Genomic DNA, 19,601 nt, shown 5'->3' with positions numbered 1-19,601 from the left:
ATCGAAAAATTGAAGAAACGAAAATTTAAAAATTTTGGAAGTTGAGAAATTGAAAAATGAAAAAAAATGAAAAAAGAACAAAAATTATAATATCAAAAAAACTGATCGAAGCTAAATAAATCCAATGTCGTTCTTCATTTAATCAATATATATAATCTTACAACTTGAATTTGAACATTTATTCCCAAATTATTATTCAGACTTTTCTTAATTTGAAATAAGAAAAAAGCACCTTCAATAATTCCCATTTAAATTTAACGTTCTACGCCTCGCTAAAAGGCACACTAAGGTCACCTACTCAACACCCCGACATTTCGCGCCTTTGGCGCGTTATTTTGGCCGAAATCGCGACGGAACTTACCGATCTGGCGTATATCCTGCGGATACATTCAAAAGCGGTCATGTTGCTGTTCTTGTTCAGGTCGAGCTGCAGTCGGGTTTTGACGAACCATATGGGGTTGGTGAGGGTGCTCGCGACGAAGCCGGCACACGACGCCGAGCACACGTGCACCATGGGGGAATCGGGAGGAAGGAGGCCGTTCCAGAAGAATTTCGCTTGGGAATACGTGGCGAAGTAGACGGCCCTCGAAGGGGCCACACCTACGAGGTTCGGGCCCAGGCCTGCAAAGAGGAAGTCGATTAGTTCCGTCGGGGCGGCGGCCGGTCCGTCAATTACGCTGAAAGCGTTTTTGTTTCGTTTAAGAGCGTTTATGTAAGACGGGTGTTTGGGTAGGATGCTGTAACGAGTGGGCGAGAGGCGGTGGAAATTGAATTGGACGGTGGTGGCGGCGGCGATAGGGAAAAAATACGGTGAAGTTTGCGAAAATAATTAAAAAAAAAAAGGAAAATAGCGTTAGCATGCCAATTTCTGAATCATAATATATAATAGAGGACCCAGAACAGACCTTTGGGGCACTCTTTTTTTTTTAGTGTACGTATGAGCAAAATGTTATCTGTTTCCTAAATACTTCCAAGCCACCATTAGAATTATCAACTTCACCAAAATTTGACCAATCAGAACCTGAAAAATTTTCCAAAGTTTGATTTTTCGACAAATTTTTACATCAGAAAAGAAAAAATTTTCTAAAATTTTGTAATACTTAAACACAGAATATTTAAAAAAAACCAAATTTTGGTGCAATTTTGACACCCATAGATTTGGATTTTGTCAAGTAGAAAACCAACATTAGACGAAAATTTTGCTTTGGACCATTTGTTTTTCAATGATTTGATATTTTGACGAATTTGTAGCGTGACGATCGTTGATTCGAGAAGACAATAAATTTTTCAAAATTTTCACGAATTTTTGAGAGTTGCAACTGGAACAATTAACCAAAATTTGGCGAAATAGAGCGCAAAAACTGTGAATTTACATCCGAAAGAATACAAAATTAATAAACTTGACGCTTCTTTTACAAGAGAAGACCATAGATTTTCTAAAACTTTGGTAATATTTGGACGTACATTATTAACAAAAATTCGCGAATTTTGGGAAATTTTAACGCGTAGAGTTGAGTTTCTTAACTAAAAAATTCACCTTGAACGAAACTTTTAGTCTTGAGTATTTGGCTTCAGCAAGAGCCTTCCAAATTTTTGATATTTTGACGAATTTGTTGAAATTGCGTGAAATAAGATCAATTTGAACAAATTTTGACGAATTAAAGGCCTAAGGTATGTGAAATAATCTTTTTTCTTTAGAAAGGACAACAGAATTTCCAAATTTTGGTAATATTTTGAGCAAAAATACAGAATTTTCAAACTTGCCGCTTTTGTGTAAGAAAAGACAACAAATTTTAAAAAATTTTGGGAGTTCTGTGGAATTGAGGATTTCGCTTTTCTGAGGATTTGAGGATTATGGGGTTCTGAGGATTTGAGGATTTCCCTGTTCTGAAGTTTTGAGGATTTCGCATTTCTGAGGATTTGAGGATTTTGCTGTTCTAAGGATTTGAGCATTTCGCTGTTCTGAGGATTTGAGGATTTTGGAATTCTGTGGATTTGGGGGTTATGGAGTTATGAGGACTTTAGGATTTCGGTGTTCTGAGAATTTGAGATTATTATGGAGTTCTGAGGATTTGAGGATTATGGAGTTCTGAGGATTTGAGGATTATGGGGTTCTGAGTATTCGAGGATTTCCCTGTTCTGAAGTTTTGAGGATTTCGCATTTCTGAGGATTTGAGGATTTTGGTGTTCTGAGGATTTGAGAATTATGGAGTTCTGAGGATTTAAGAATTATGGGGATCTGAGGATTTGAGGATTATGTTGTTCTGAAGATCTGAGAATTTCGCGGTTCTGAGGATTTAAGGACTTCGCTTTTTTGAGGATTTGAGGACTTCCGAGTCCTGAGATTTTGAGGATTTTGGTGTTCTGAGGTTTTGAGGTTTTGGGACTATGGAGTTTTGAGGAATTAAAGATTACGGTATTCTGAGGATTTCAGGAATATGGTGTTCTGAAGATTTAAGTATTTCGCTTTTCTAAGGATTTGAGGATTTCGGAGTTCTGAGATTTTGAGGATTTTGATGTTCTGAGAATTTGTTCTGAAGATTTTGGAGTTTTGAGGATTTCGCTTTTCTGAGGATTTGAGAATTATGGAGTTCTGAGAATTTGAGGATTTTGGAGTTCTGATGATTTGAGGATTTTGGAGTTGAAAAATTTGAGAATTATGGAGTTCTGAGGACTTGAGGATTTCGCTGTTCTGAGGATTTGAGGATTTTGGATTTCAAAGTACTTGAGAATTACGGAGTTCTAAGGATTTGAGCATTTCGCTGTTCTGAGGATTTGAGGGTTTTGGAATTCTGTGGATTTGGGGGTTATGGAGTTATGAGGACTTGAGGATTTCGCTGTTCTGAGGATTTGAGATTATTATGGAGTTCTGAGAATTTGAGGATTATGGGGTTCTGAGGATTTAAGGATTTCGCTGTTGTGAGGATTTGAGGATTTTGGAGTTCTGAGATTTTGAGGATTTTGATGTTCTGAGAATTTGTTCTGAAGATTTTGGAGTTTTGAGGATTTCGCTTTTCTGAGGATTTGAGAATTATGGAGTTCTGAGGATTTGAGGATTTTGGAGTTCTGATGATTTGAGGATTTTGGAGTTGAAAAATTTGAGAATTATGGAGTTCTGAGGACTTGAGGATTTCGCTGTTCTGAGGATTTGAGGATTTTGGATTTCAAAGTACTTGAGAATTACGGAGTTCTAAGGATTTGAGCATTTCGCTGTTCTGAGGATTTGAGGGTTTTGGAATTCTGTGGATTTGGGGGTTATGGAGTTCTGAGGATTTGAGGATTTCGCTTTTCTGAGGATATGAGGATTATGGAGTTCTGAGGATTTGAGGATTATGCTGTTCTGAAGATTTGAGGATTTATCTGTTCTGAAGTTTTGAGGATTTCGCATTTCTGCGGATTTGAGAGATTTTGGTGTTCTGAGGATTTGAAGGCAATGAGGTTCTGAGGATATGAGGAATTTGGTGTTCTGGAGATTTGAGGATTATGGAGTTCTGAGGATTTGAGGATTATAGTATTCTGGAGATTTAAGGATTATGTGGTTATAAGGATTTGAAGATTTGGCTGTTCTGAGATTTTGAGGATTTTGGTGTTCTGAGGATTTGAGGATTATGGAGTTCTGAGGATTTGAGAATTATGGGGATCTGAGGATTTGAGGATTATGGTGTTCTGAAGATTTGAGAATTTCATGGTTCTGAGGACTTAAGGATTTCGCTTTTCTGAAGATTTGAGGACTTCCGAGTCCTGAGATTTTGAGGATTTTGGTGTTCTGAGGTTTTGAGGATTTGGGACTATGGAGTTTTGAGGAATTGAAGATTACGGTGTTCTGAGGATTTGAGGACTATGGTGTTCTGAGGATTTAAGTATTTCGCTTTTCTGATGATTTCAAGATTTCGAAGTTCTGCGATTTTGAGGATTTTGATGTTCTGAGAATTTGTTCTGAAGATTTTGGAGTTTTGAGGATTTCGCTTTTCTGAGGATTTGAGAATTATGGAGTTCTGAGGATTTGAGGATTTTGGAGTTCTGATGATTTGAGGATTTGAGAATTATGGAGTTCTGAGGACTTGAGGATTTCGCTGTTCTGAGGATTTGAGGTTATGGAGTTCTGAGGATTTGAGGATTTCGCTTTTCCGAGGTTTTGAGGATTTTGGTGTTCTAAGGATTTGAGGATTTTGAGGTTCTGAGGATTTGAGGATTATGGAGTTCTGAGCATTTCAGGATTACGGGGTTCTGAGGCTTTGAGGATTATGATGTAGAGGATTTGAGGATTTCGCTATTCTGAGGATGTGAGGATTTTGGAGTTCTGAAGATTTGAGGATCATGGACTTCTGAGGATTTGGGGATTTCGCTATTCTGAGGATTTGACGATTTTGGAGTTCTGAAGATTTGAGGATTATGAAGTTCTGAGGATTTGAGGATTATGAAGTTCTGAGGATTTGAAGATTATGTGTTCTGAAAATTTGAGGATTTCGCTGTAGTGAGAATTTGAGGATTATTGAGTTCTGAGGATTTCGCTTTTCTGAGGATTTGATGTGATGAAGTTCTGAGCATTTGGGGATTATCGAGTTCTGAGGATTTGAGGATTTCGCTGTTCTGAGGATTTGAGGATTTTGGAGTTATGAGGATTTGAGGATTTTGGAGTTCTGAGTATTTGAGAATTACGGAGTTCTGAGGATTTGAGAATTTCGCTTTTCTGAGACTTTTAGAGGATTTTGGTGTTCTAAGGATTTGAAGATTTGAAGATTTCGAGGTTCTGAGGATTTGAGGATTATGGAGTTCTGAGCATTTCAGGATTACGGGGTTCTGAGGATTTGAGGATTATGCTGTAGAGGATTTGAAGATTTCGCTATTCTGAGGATTTGAGGATTTTGGAATTCTGAAAATTTGAGGATTATGGAGTTCTGAGGATTTGGGGATTTCGCTATTCTGAGGATTTGACGATTTTGGAGTTCTGAAGATTTGAGGATTATGAAGTTCTGAGGATTTGAGGATTATGGAGTTCTGAGGATTTGGGGATTTCGATGTTGTGATGATTTGAGGATTTATAGAGTTCTGAGGATGACAGGATTTCGCTTTTCTGAGGATTTGAGGATTACGGAGTTCGGAGATTTTGAGGATTTTGGAGTTCTTAGGATTTGAGGATTTCGCTGTTGTAAGGATTTAAGGATTACATAGTTCTGAGGATTTCGTTTTTCTGAGGATTTGAGGATTTTGGAGTTCTGAGATTTTGAGGATTTGGTGTTCTGAGGATTTGAGGATTTTGGGGTTCTGAGAATTTGAGGACATGGAGTTCTGAACATTTGAGGACTTTGGTGCTCTGAGGATTTGGGACTATGGAGTTCTGAGTAATTGAAAATTACGGTGTTCTGAGGATTTGAGGATTATGCTGTTCTGATGATTTGAGGATTTCGCTGTTCTGAGGATTTGAGGATTTTGCAGTTCTGAGAATTTGAGGATTTTGGGGTTCTGAGGATTTGAGGATTATGGAGTTCTGAGGATTTGAAGATGTCGCTGTGCTGAGGATTTGATTTTTTTTTCAGTCTAGATAATTTATCTTGGGTTAATAAGAGATTTCCAAAAATGTTCATATTTCGACGAATTTTTGAGAAATCTCGGTAAATACTTAAGAACAACTTGACCCAATTTTAACGAATTCGAGTCTAAACACTGAACCTAAAACAAAAAAGGAACACAGAATTCTCAAATTTGCCGCTTATGTATCAGAAAAAAACAAATTTTCGAAAATTTTGACAATATTTAGATGAAGAATATGAAAACAAAAGTAAACTTCGGACAATTTTGACGCCCAGAGAGTTGGATTTAGTCAAGTAGAAAATTAATTTGAGACGAAATTTTTAATTTGGACCATTAGTTTTCGGTAAGAGAAATCCAAAATTTTGATATTTCGACGAATTTTTTAGAAACGCTTGAAATAAAAGCACTTTGACCAAATTTTTAAAAATTACAATAAAAAAACGCTAATTATCAAACTTTATTAACTTGATTTACTACTCAAAAACAACAAAATTTTTATAAAATCCACCTGGGACGAAACGAAAACTTTTAGTCCAATGATTTTCAATTGACAAAATTTTTACATTTTTACAAATTTTGGCGGATCAGGCCCACAAAACTATAAATTTGAGGCCGAGGGAACACAAAAATTATCAAACTTAACTCTTGTTTACAACAACAGAGCGTAGATTTTCAAAAAATTTACCAATATTTGGACGTAAATCATTGACTAAAATTTGAGAAATTCGGTGAATTTTGACGCTCTGAGAGTTGAGTTTGGTCAATTAGAAAACCCATCTAAGAGTAAGAGTAGTAAGAGATTTACAAACTTTTAATATTTTGACGAATTTTTGAAAAATCTCGTTAAATAAGAGCAGTTTCACCAAATTTTGGCGCATTAGAGTCGAAACACTGTGAACTTAAAACCCAAGGAATACAGAATTTTCAAACTTGGCGCCTGTACTCTATAAAATTTTGTAATACTTAAACAAAGAATATTAAAAAAAGACAAATTTTGAGCAATTTTGACGCCCATAGAGTTGGAGTTGGTCAAGTAGAAAATCAACATTAGACGAAATTTTACTTTGGACCGTTTGTTTTCAGTACGAGATTTCCAAAATTTTGATATTTTGACGAATTTCTAGCGTGAAATAGGAACATTCCGACTATAAATTGGTGAACCAAGAGCCTTCAAACCACCAGCTTAATTCCCGACGCAAAATTTTCAAACTTGACGATTGTTTATTCGAAAAGACAATAAATGTTCCAAAATTTTCACGAATTTTTGGGATTTGCAATTGGAACAACTTAACCAAAATTTGGCTTAAAAAACCCCAAAAACTGTGAATTTACATTCGAAAGATTTGGCGGACAAATTTGTTAAATTAGACTTACAAACATTACCAAACTTGATTGTTTACAAGAAAAGACCGTAGATTTTCCAAAATGTTGGTAATATTTGGACGTATTTTTTTTTTTTTTTTTGGCGACTTAAGAGTTGAGTGGACGTAACGAACTTCTTAGAAATCTCAGTTGTTCAGGGTCGAACCAAATACCTTAAGGTCCAAATTTTGTAAATTTTTCGAATTCTTTCTTCGGCTAGTTTCCAAATTCAATAGCATTTTTAAATGACTGGGTAGAGAGTAAATTTTAAATAATAAATTTTCTATGAAAAGATTCTTTATAAATTTGTTTTTAATAAATCTATCACACCCATACGGTGTGCCCCGATGTTGTAAACATGTCCCATAATCGCGACTGATCCACTAATACGAATCCAATAAAACACCACCTACTGTGGCTATTTTTAACTAAAAATTAGAAAACGCAGGACGCAATATTATATCATTTCAAAATAAATGAAATCTGGATTTATTGCCAATTCGTTCAACAGTCCAACGCGTGCAAATACCGTTCTAACAAGAAACTAATGTTAGGAAAAAAACAATAAATTAATTATAGTAGTATATACAATGAACAGAGGAAACTAGACGCCAAGTGTAAATTTAGCCGCAACACAAGATAATTTATTTTAGTAAATAAACTGAGCGTCATGATCAAAACAATCTCCTAATGAAAAATTGTGTCTCTATCTAAAAACGCGCATTTATTTATAACCAATCGAGTTGGAAGAACGATCAGCTGCCACCGTACTTGATCGAGCACCCAACCAAACACTCATCTTAATTGGCTGTGACGGAGTGCAGTCGCGAGCGTTCTGGAGCAGGAACACAATACAACTCTTCTTTTCGTTACCAAAATATGTAGTCACAAATAAAATCAAAACTGTATCCTCCCGACACGTTACCTTTGAACAAGGCCATCGGTCCTTCGTGCTTGATTATGTGTTTCAGGCATTGGACGATGGTCATACTATTGGACGAAGATCTGACGTAACCTGAAAGAGCCACAACTTGAGGCCGGCTGTGCCGTGTAGTGGTCCATAACCTACGCCTCTGTGCGGGATATACGGTACGGCACGTGGTTTGAGAACCGCCGGGGGGCTCCTGTGCTATCTGAGGCAACTGGTGGAAGCCACTGTTTGACGACTGCTGACGAGTTTTTACCACTTCGAGGGGACATGTCACTATGGCCCCCACCGTACCGGCGACCCTGCAAAAAAAACTAAGATTAACAGGGTTAACTTACAAATGTATCGAAAATAAGGACTAGATTGATAAAGTAGCGAATTAGCGCAGCTATGGCTTAAGCTTAATATAATAAATGGCGTAAAAGTATTAGAAAGAGTGAGAATTAGCTAAAAAAAATCGCCAAAATGGAAACGAAAAGTGTAAAAATGGTAAAGATGTTTTAAAAAATTGGGTATAATCTCTTTCAAAACTCTCTGAAAAGTAAATTGGTTCAAATACAAATTCAGAAGAAAGTCTGCCTGTCTGTCTGAGGTCTGTCCGGATTTTTATCAGAAATTACGTACTCCTCCACCTGTGGTTTATGAAACCGTGAATCATTTAACATTTTACAATTTAATTTTAAAATTACAAAATCGAATATGTATTTCGAAATCTTGCAAACTCGGAAGCATGAGTAAATCGTTAATCAAAATTTATTGTTCATTGTCCACCTAGGAAATCACGAAGTTGTCGAATAAATGTTATTTAAATGTTAAAAAGTACCATCGTCCTAAATTTGTGGTTTATGAATCCGGGTTGAATTTTTTTCACATACATCAAAATTTTTGGAAATCTCCATTTCCATTTTCCACTTTTTTTAATTTATAGATTTTTTTTATTATAAATTTTTCATTTTTTCGACTTCTCGACTTTTAAATTTTCCCATGCTTCGATTTTTCAATTTCTCGATTTTTCGATGTTTCCATTTTGCAATTTTTCGATTCCACTAATTTCCCATTTTTCAATGTTTAAAATTTTGAATTTTCGATTTCATTCAATTTTTCATTTTTAATGTCCCAATTTTTAAAATTTTAGATTTTTCGATTTTTCACTTCTTCGTTAACTCAATTTTTCAAATTTTTCGATTTCTTGACATTTCGGTTTTCCGATTTTTTTAATTTTTTGCTTTTCGATTTTTAGATTTCTCAGTTGATTTTTCAAGTATTCGATTTCTGAAATTTTCAAAATCTCACTTTTGGTAACTTTTTAACTTCTAGATTTTACAATTTTTTGATTTTTTGGTACAATCGACCGAAAATTGGTGCCAAATTGTTGATAATCTTTCGCTAGTTACGAATCTGAAATCGCCGTCACGATATCTGTTTCAACAAACAAGAAAAGTGAATTCAAAATTTCCAAAAATTTTCTAAAAAAGTGGTTAAAATTGGTTCAATCGACGGGAAATTGGTGCCAAATTGTAGATAATCTTCCGCTAGTTACGAATCTGAAACCGCCGTCACGATATCTGTACCAATAAGCACGAAAAGTGAATTCAAAATTTCCAAAAAATTTCCAAAAGAATGCTTAAAATTGGTTTAATCTGCCGAAAATTGGTGCCAAATTGTTGATCATCTTCTGCTAGTAACGAATCTAAAATCGCCGTCACGATATTTGTTCAAATAAACACGAAAAGTGAATTCAAAATTTCCAAAAAGTTTCCAGAAAAGTTGTTAAAATTGGTTCAATCGATCAAAAATTGGTGTCAAATTGTAGATAATCTCCCGCTAGTTACGAATCTGAAACCGCCGTCACGATATCTGTTCCAATAAACACGAAAAGTGAATTCAAAGTTTCCAAAAATTTTCAAAAAAGGTGGTTAAAATTGGTTCAATCGACCGAAAATTGATGGTAAATTGTAGATAATCTTCCAACCGTTACGAATCTGAAATCGCCGTCACGATACCTCTTCCAATAAACGCGAAAAGTGAATTCAAAATTTCCAAAAAAGGGGTTAAAATTGGTTCAATCGACCAAAAATTGGTGTCAAATTGTACATAATCTTCTGCTAGTTACGAATCTGAAACCGCCGTCACGATATCTGTTCCAATAAACACGAAAAGTGAATTCAAAATTTCCAAAAATTTTCCAAAAAAGTGGTTAAAATTGGTTCAATCGACGGAAAATTGGTGCCAAATTGTAGATAATCTTCCGCTAGTTACGAATCTGAAACCGCCGTCACGATATCTGTACCAATAAACACGAAAAGTGAATTCAAAATTTCCAAAAATTTTCCAAAAAAGTGGTTAAAATTGGTTCAATCGACCGAAAATTGATGGTAAATTGTAGAAAATCTTCAAACCGTTACGAATCTGAAATCGCCGTCACGATATCTCTTCCAATAAACGCGAAAAGTGAATTCAAAATTTCCAAAAATTTTCCAAAAAAGTGGTTAAAATTGGTGCAATCGACCAAAAATTGGTGCCAAATTGTAGATAATCTTCTGCTAGTTACGAATCTGAAACCGCCGTCACGATATCTGTTCCAATAACCACGAAAAGTGAATTCAAAATTTCCAAAAATTTTCCAAAAAAGTGGTTAAAATTGGTTCAATCTACGGAAAATTGGTGCGAAATTGTAGATAATCTTCCGCTAGATACGAATCTGAAACCGCCGTCACGATATCTATTTCAATAAACACGAAAAGTGAATTCAAAATTTCCAAAAATTTTCCAAAAAAGTGGTTAAAATTGGTTCAATCGACCGAAAAATGATGGTAAATTGTAGACAATCTTCAAACCGTTACGAATCTGAAATCGCAGTCACGATATCTCTTCCAATAAACGCGAAAAATGAATTCAAAATTTCCAAAAATTTTCCAAAAAGTGGTTAAAATTGGTGCAATCGACCAAAAATTGGTGCCAAATTGTAGATAATCTTCTGCTAGTTACGAATCTGAAACCGCCGTCACGATATCTGTTCCAATAAACACGAAAAGTGAATTCAAAATTTCCAAAAATTTTCCACAAAAGTGGTTAAAATTGGTTCAATCAACGGAAAATTGGTGCCAAATTGTAGATAATCTTCCGCTAGTTACGAATCTGAAACCGCCGTCACGATATCTGTACCAATAAGCACGAAAAGTGAATTCACAATTTCCAAAAATTTTCCAAAAAAGTGGTTAAAATTGGTTTAATCTGCCGAAAATTGGTGCCAAATTGTTGATCATCTTCTGCTAATAACGAATCTAAAATCGCCGTCACGATATTTGTTCCAATAAACACGAAAAGTGAATTCAAAATTTCCAAAAAGTTTCCAAAAAAGTGGTTAAAATTGGTTCAATCGACCGAAAATTGATGATAAATTGTAGATAATCTTCCAACCGTTACGAATCTGAAATCGCCGTCACGATATCTCTTCCAATATACGCGAAAAGTGAATTCAAAATTTCGAAAAAATTTCCAAAAAAGTGGTTAAAATTAGTTTAATCGACCGAAAATTAGTGCCAAATTGTTGATAATCTTTCGCTAGTTACGAATCTGAAACCGCCGTCACGATATCTGTTCCAATAAACACGAAAAGTGAATTCAAAATTTCCAAAAATTTTCCAAAAAAGTGGTTAAAATTGGTTCAATCGACGGAAAATTGGTGCCAAATTGTAGATAATCTTCCGCTAGTTACGAATCTGAAACCGCCGTCACGATATCTGTACCAATAAACACGAAAAGTGAATTCAAAATTTCCAAAAATTTTCCAAAAAAGTGGTTAAAATTGGTTCAATCGACCGAAAATTGATGGTAAATTGTAGAAAATCTTCAAACCGTTACGAATCTGAAATCGCCGTCACGATATCTCTTCCAATAAACGCGAAAAGTGAATTCAAAATTTCCAAAAATTTTCCAAAAAAGTGGTTAAAATTGGTGCAATCGACCAAAAATTGGTGCCAAATTGTAGATAATCTTCTGCTAGTTACGAATCTGAAACCGCCGTCACGATATCTGTTCCAATAACCACGAAAAGTGAATTCAAAATTTCCAAAAATTTTCCAAAAAAGTGGTTAAAATTGGTTCAATCTACGGAAAATTGGTGCGAAATTGTAGATAATCTTCCGCTAGATACGAATCTGAAACCGCCGTCACGATATCTATTTCAATAAACACGAAAAGTGAATTCAAAATTTCCAAAAATTTTCCAAAAAAGTGGTTAAAATTGGTTCAATCGACCGAAAAATGATGGTAAATTGTAGACAATCTTCAAACCGTTACGAATCTGAAATCGCAGTCACGATATCTCTTCCAATAAACGCGAAAAATGAATTCAAAATTTCCAAAAATTTTCCAAAAAGTGGTTAAAATTGGTGCAATCGACCAAAAATTGGTGCCAAATTGTAGATAATCTTCTGCTAGTTACGAATCTGAAACCGCCGTCACGATATCTGTTCCAATAAACACGAAAAGTGAATTCAAAATTTCCAAAAATTTTCCACAAAAGTGGTTAAAATTGGTTCAATCGACGGAAAATTGGTGCCAAATTGTAGATAATCTTCCGCTAGTTACGAATCTGAAACCGCCGTCACGATATCTGTACCAATAAGCACGAAAAGTGAATTCACAATTTCCAAAAATTTTCCAAAAAAGTGGTTAAAATTGGTTTAATCTGCCGAAAATTGGTGCCAAATTGTTGATCATCTTCTGCTAATAACGAATCTAAAATCGCCGTCACGATATTTGTTCCAATAAACACGAAAAGTGAATTCAAAATTTCCAAAAAGTTTCCAAAAAAGTGGTTAAAATTGGTTCAATCGACCGAAAATTGATAAATTGTAGATAATCTTCCAACCGTTACGAATCTGAAATCGCCGTCACGATATCTCTTCCAATATACGCGAAAAGTGAATTCAAAATTTCGAAAAAATTTCCAAAAAAGTGGTTAAAATTAGTTTAATCGACCGAAAATTAGTGCCAAATTGTTGATAATCTTTCGCTAGTTATGAATCTGAAATCGCCGTCACGATACCTGTTCCAATAAACACGAAAAATGAATTCAAAATTTCCAAAAATTTTCCAAAAAAGTGGTTAAAATTGGTTCAATCTCGATTTTTCAATATTTCGATGTCTAAATTTTTTGATATTTCAACTTCTATAAAATTCTCGAGTTCTCGATCTTTTCAATTCGTTTTTCCACTTTTTCGATTCTTCAGTGTTTGATTTCTTGACTTTTCATTTTTCGACTTCTCGAATTCTCAATTTTTTACTGTTTCGATATTTTAAAATCTCAATATTTTAAATTTTTCGATTTTTCAGTTCTTCGTTATCTCAATTTTTAGATTTCTCTATATTTTAAGTTTTCTGATTTCCATTTTTTTAACATTTCGATTTTAGGATTTTTTTATTCCCGGATTTTTCAAATGTTCGATTTTTTTATGTTTCAATTGCTCGATCTTTCGATTCCCCGATTTTTCCGATTTCGATTTTTCGGTTTTAAAATTGTTGATTTTTCGATTTTTAGTTTTTCGATTTTTTAATTTCTCGATATATTGATATTTCGATTTCTGTATGTTCCAGTTTCTGAATTTTCGATTTTCCAATTTTTCGGTTTCCCATTTTCTCGTCACTTTGGTTTTGAAATTTTTCAAATTTTCATTTTTTTTTAATTTTAGATTTTTCGATTTTTCAGTTCTTGACATGTCGACTTTTCGATTTCTAGATTTCTCGATTTTTCAATTTTTCAACATTTCTATTTTGGAAATTTTTTAATTTCTAGATTTTTCCCTTTTTCGATTTTTTGATTTCTCGATCTTTGGATTTTTCGAATTTCCGGTTGTAGATTTTTCGTTTTTTAAAATTTTTTCGATTTCTTTGTTTATCGAGACTTCAATGTTTCGAATTATCATCGAATTGGGGCTATTTCGATTTCCCAAATTTTCGATTTTTTATTTTTCCAATTTTTCGATTTCCCAATTTTTCAACATGAGTTTTGGAAGTTTCTAAATCTCCATTTTTCAATATTTCGGTGTTTAACTCTTTTGATTTTTCAACTTTTCGATGTTTCACTTTTTTTAGATTTTTCGATGTTTCGATTTTTTTCAATTTTTCGATTTCCTAATTTGTCGACATTTCAGTTTTGGGATTTTTCTGCTTTTTGGTGTTTTAATTACTGGATTTTTCGACTTTTCATTTTTCGACTTCTCGATTTCTCAATTTTTTACTGTTTCGATATTTTAGTGTCTCAATATTTTAAATTTAAGATTTTTCGATTTTTCAGTCCTTCGTTATTTCAATTTTTCAAATTTTTCGACTTTTCGATTTTTAGATTGCTTAATTTTTAAAGTTTCCGATTTCCGATTTTTTCAACATTTCAATTTTGGGGTTTTCTTTTATTTCCGAATTTTTCAAATTTTCGATTTTTTGATGTTTCGATTGCTCGATCTTTCGATTTCCCGACTTTTCCGATTTTTAAATTCCTCGATATTCTGATATTTCGATTTCTCTATGTTCCAGTTTCTGAATTTTCGATTTTCCAATTTTTAGATTTCCCATTTTCTCGTCACTTTGGTTTTGCAATTGTTCAATTTTTTATTTTTATTTTTTTTTAATTTTAGATTTTTCGATTTTTCAATTTTTCAATTTCTCAATTTTTCAACATTTCTATTTTGGGAATTTGTTAATTTTTAAATTTTTCACTTTTTCAATTTTTTGATTTCTCGATCTTTGGATTTTTCGACTTTTCGGTTGTAGATTTTTCGTTTTTTTTAATTTTTCCGGGTGTAATTTTTGTTTTTTCGATTTCTTTGTTTAACGAGACTTCAATGTTTCGATTTTTCAGTTGTTCAGTTTCCCGATTTTTCAATTTTTTATTTTTCCAATTTTTCGATTTCCCAATTTGTCAACATGAGTTTTGGAAGTTTCGAAATCTCCATTTTTCAATATTTCGGTGTTTAAATTTTTTGATTTTTCAACTTTTCGATGTTTAATTTTTTTAGATTTTTGGATGCTTCGATTTTTCAATTTTTCGATTTCCTTATTTGTCGACATTTCAGTTTTGGGATTTTTCTGTTTTTTTGGTGTTTTAATTACTCGATTTTTCGACTTTTCATTTTTCGATTTCTCGATTTTTCAATTTTTTACTGTTTCGATATTTTAATGTCTCAATATTTTAAATTTAAGATTTTTCGATTTTTCAATCCTTCATTATTTCAATTTTTCAAATTTTTCGACTTTTCGATTTTTAGTTTTCTCAATTTTTTAAGTTTCCGATTTCCGATTTTTTCAACATTTCAAATTTGGGGTTTTCTTTTATTTCCGGATTTTTCAAATTTTCGATTTTTTGATGTTTCGATTGCTCGATCTTTCGATTTCCCGACTTTTCCGATTTTTAAATTTCTCGATATTCTGATATTTCGATTTCTCTATGTTCCAGTTTCTGAATTTTCGATTTTTCAATTTTTCGGTTTCCCGTTTTCTCGTCACTTTGGTATTGACATTTTTCAATTTTTCATTTTTTTTAATTTTAGATTTTTCGATTTTTCAGTTCTTGACATGTCGACTTTTCGATTTCTAGATTTCTCGATTTTTCAATTTTTCAACATTTCTATTTTGGAAATTTGTTAATTTTTAGATTTTTCCCTTTTTCGATTTTTTGATTTCTCGATCTTTGGATTTTTCGAATTTCCGGTTGTAGATTTTTCGTTTTTTTAAATTTTTCTGAGTGCATTTTTTGTTTCAATTTCTTTGTTTATCGAGACTTCAAAGTTTCGATTTTTCAGTTGTTCAGTTTCCCGATTTCTCAATGTTTCGATGTTTCGAATTATCATCGAATTGGGGCTATTTCGATTTCCTAAATTTTTAATTTTTAATTTTTCCAATTTTTCGATTTTCCAATTTTTCGACATGAGTTTTGGCAGTTTCGAAATTTCCATTTTCCAATATCTCGGTGTTTAAATTTTTTGATTTTTCAACTTTTCGATGTTTCACTTTTTCGATGTTCCGATTTTTTGTTTTCTCGGTTGTTCGATTTTACGATTTTTCGGCTTTTCGATTTTTCGTTTTTCCAATTTTTCGATGCTTTGACTTTTCAGTTCTTCGTTATCTCAATTTTTCAATTTTTTTTTCGATTTTTAGATTTCTCGATTTTTCTGATTTCCGTTTTTTCAACATTTCAATTTTGAGATTTTTTTTATTCCCGGATTTTTCAAATTTTCGATTTTTTGATGTTTCGATTGCTCGATCTTTCGACTTCTCGACTTTTCCGATTTCGATTTTTGGGTTTTAAAATTTTTGATTTTTCGATTTTCAAATTTCTCGATATTTTAATATTTCGATTTCTCAATGTTCCAGTTTCTAAATTTTCGGTTTTCCAATTTTTCTATTTCCATTTTCTCGTCACTTTCGTTTTGAAATTTTTCAATTTTTAATTTTTTTTAATTTTAGATTTTTCGATTTTTCAGTTCTTGACAAGTCGACTTTTCGATTTCTAGATTCCTCGATTTTTCAAGTTTTCGATTTCTGAATTTTTCAACATTTCTATTTTGGGAATTTGTTAATTTTTGGATTTTTCAATTTTTCGACTTTTTGATATTTTGATTTCTCGATCTTTGGATTTTTCGACTTTCCGGTTGTAGGTTTTTCGGTTTTTCAATTTTTCGATTTCTAAAATGTTTGATTTTTCGATTTTTAAGGGTACAGATTTTTTTTTATCGAGATTTCAATGTTTCGATTTTTCAGTTGTTCAGTTTCTCGATTTTTCAATTTTTCGATGTTTCGATTTATAGAATTTGGGTTTGTTTCTCAATTTTTCAATTTTTAACTTTTCCAATTTTTCGATTTGCCAGTTTTTCAACATCAATTTGGGAATTTCAAAATCTCGATTTTTCAATATTTCGATGTCTAAATTTCTTGATTTTTCAATTTCTCGAATTTTCGAGTTCTCGATTTCCTAATTTTTCGACATCTCAGTTCTGGGATTTTTCAGTTTTTTGGTGTTTTGATTAGTCTATTTTTCAATTTTTCGATTCTACTTTTTTCGGTTTTTTGACTTTTCATTTTTCAACTTGTCGAATTCTCAATTTTTTACTGTTTCGATATTTTAATGTCTCAATATTTTAAATTTTACATTTTTCGATTCTTCAGTCCTTCGTTATTCCAATTTTTCAAATTTTTAGACTACGATTTTTTGATTTCTCGATTTTTAAAGTTTTCGATTTCCGATTTTTTCAACATTTTAATTTTGGGATTTTTTTACTCAGGATTTTTCAAATTTTCGATTTTTTGATGTTTCGATTCCTCGATCTTTCGACTTCCCGACTTTTTCGATTTCGATTTTTCGGTTTTAAAATTTTTGATTTTTCGATTTTTAAATTTCTCGATATTCTGATATTTCGATTTCTCGATGTTCCAGTTTCTAAATTTTCAATTTTTTGATTTCTCGATTTTCAAAGTTTTCGATTTCCGATTTTTTCAACATTTCAATTTTGGGATTTTTTTTATTCCAGATTTTTCAATCTTTCGATTTTTTGATGTTTCGATTGCTCGATCTTTCGACTTCCCGACTTTTGCGATTTCGGTTTTAAAATTTTTGATTTTTCGATTTTTAAATTTCTCGATATTCTGATATTTCGATTTCTCTATGTTCCAGTTTCTGAATTTTCGATTTTCCAATTTTTCTATTTCCATTTTCTCGTCAGTTTCCTTTTGAAATTTTTCAATTTTTAATTTTTTTAAATTTTAGATTTTTCGATTTTTCAGTTCTTGACATGTCCAGTTTTCGATTTCTAGATTTCTCGATTTTTCAAGTTTTCGATGTTTCGAATTATAGAATTTGGGTTTGTTTCTCAATTTTTCAATTTTTTACTTGTCCAATTTTTCGATTTGCCAATTTTTCAACATGAATTTTGGGAATTTCGAAATCTCGATTTTTCAATATTTTGATGTCTAAATTTTTTGATTTTTCAATTTCTCGAATTTTCGAGTTTTCGATTTCCTAATTTTTCGACATTTCAGTTCTGGGATTTTTCAGTTTTTTGGTGTTTTAACTAGTCTATTTTTCAATTTTTCGATTCTTCAGTTTTCGGTTTTTTGATTTTTCATTTTCCGACTTGTCGAATTCTCAATTTTTTACTGTTTCGATATTTTAATGTCTCAATATTTTAAATTTAAGATTTTTCGATTATTCAGTCCTTCATTATTTCGATTTTTCAAATTTTCGACTTTTCCATTTTTTCAACATTTCAATTTTGGGATTTTTTTTATGCCGGATTTTTTGATGTTTCGATTGCTCGATCTTTCGATTTCCCGAGTTTTCCGATTTCGATTTTTCGGTTTTAAAATTTTCGATTTTTCGATTTCTCAATGTTCCAGTTTCTAAATTTTCGATTTTCCAATTTTCCAGTTCCATTTTCTCGTCACTTTCGTTTTGAAATTTTTCAATTTTTATTTTTTTTTAAATTTTAGATTTTTCGATTTTTCATTCTTGACATGTCGACTTTTCGATTTCGAGATCTGTCGATTTTTCAAGTTTTCGATTTCTCAATTTTTCAACATTTCTATTTTGAGAATTGGTTAATTTTTGGATTTTTCAATTTTTCGACTTTTTGATATTTGATTTTTCAAACTTTGGATTTTTCGACTTTCCGGTTGTAGGTTTTTCGGTTTTTCAATTTTTCGGTTTCTAAAATTTTTGATTTTTCGATTTTTCAATTTTCCGGGTATAGATTTTTTTTCGATTTCTCTGTTTATCGAGATTTCAATGTTTCGACTTTTCGATTTCTAGATTTCTCGATTTTTCAAGTTTTCGATGTTTCGAATTATAGAATTTGGGTTTCTCAATTTTTTACTTTTCCAATTTTTCGATTTGCCAATTTTTCAACATCAATTTTGGGAATTTCGAAATCTCGATTTTTCAATATTTCGATGTCTAAATTGATTTTTCAATTTCTCGAATTTTTCTAACATTTCAGTTCTGGAATTTTTCAGTTTTTTGGTGTTTTGACTAATCTATTTTTCAATTTTTCGATTCTACAATTTGACTTTTCATTTTTCGACTTGTCGAATTCTCAATTTTTACTGTTTCAATACTTTAATGTCTCAATATTTTAAATTTAAGATTTTCCGATTTTTCAGTCCTTCATTATTTCAATTTTTCAAAATTTTCGACTTTTCGATTTTTAGATTTCTACATTTTTTAAGTTTCCGATTTCCGATTTTTTCAACACTTCAATTTTAGGGTTTTCTTTTATTTCCGGATTTTTCAAATTTTCGATCTTTCGATTTACCGACTTTTCCAATTTTTAAATTTCTCGATATTCTGATATTTCGATTTCTCTATGTTCCAGGTTCTGAATTTTCGATTTCTCAATTTTTCAATATTTCTATTTTGGGAATTCGTTAATTTTTAGATTTTTCTCTTTTTCGATTTTTTGATTTCTCGATCTTTGGATTTTTCGACTTTCCGGTTGTAATTTTTCGTTTTTTTTAATTTTTCCGGGTGTATTTTTTTTTTTCGATTTCTTTGTTTATCGAGACTTCAATGTTTCGATTTTTCAGTTGTTCAGTTTGCCGATTTTTCAATTTTTTATTTTTCCAATTTTTCGATTTCCCAATTTTTCAACATGAGTTTTGGAAGTTTCGAAATCTCCATTTTTCAATATTTCGGTGTTTAAATTTTTTGATTTTTCAAGTTTTCGATGTTTCACTTTTTCAATGTTCCGATTTTTTGTTTTCTCGGTTTTTCGATGCTTTGATTTTC

The 19,601-nt window shown here is 32.2% G+C and overlaps 1 protein-coding gene across 2 annotated transcripts in view; it reads right to left on the bottom strand.

Annotated features, from left to right (window-relative positions):
• Positions 1–19,601, bottom strand: part of LOC135123255 (mitochondrial carrier protein Rim2) — a 64,635-nt gene that overhangs the window by 27,094 nt on the left and 17,940 nt on the right. Inside the window, exons 2-4 of one of the 2 annotated variants that reach the window (XM_064047750.1) lie at positions 7,964–8,124; positions 7,820–7,909; positions 362–621 (exon numbers count right to left, since the gene is read on the bottom strand). In XM_064047750.1, the coding sequence (XP_063903820.1) occupies positions 362–621; positions 7,820–7,909; positions 7,964–8,124 (511 nt within the window). Of the gene's footprint in view, positions 1–361; positions 622–7,819; positions 8,125–19,601 lie in introns of both variants that reach the window. The other variant, XM_064047749.1, reaches the window with a different exon arrangement.

The sequence above is a fragment of the Zophobas morio genome, unplaced genomic scaffold (assembly GCF_036711695.1).
Source record: "Zophobas morio isolate AGI-343-1 ecotype UQ-CSIRO unplaced genomic scaffold, CSIRO_AGI_Zmor_V1 ptg000006l, whole genome shotgun sequence".
In the NCBI taxonomy this organism is placed as follows: Eukaryota; Metazoa; Arthropoda; class Insecta; order Coleoptera; family Tenebrionidae; genus Zophobas; species Zophobas morio.
Note: the sequence above shows the minus strand (reverse complement) of the source record. Positions and strands in the feature narration are given on the sequence as shown.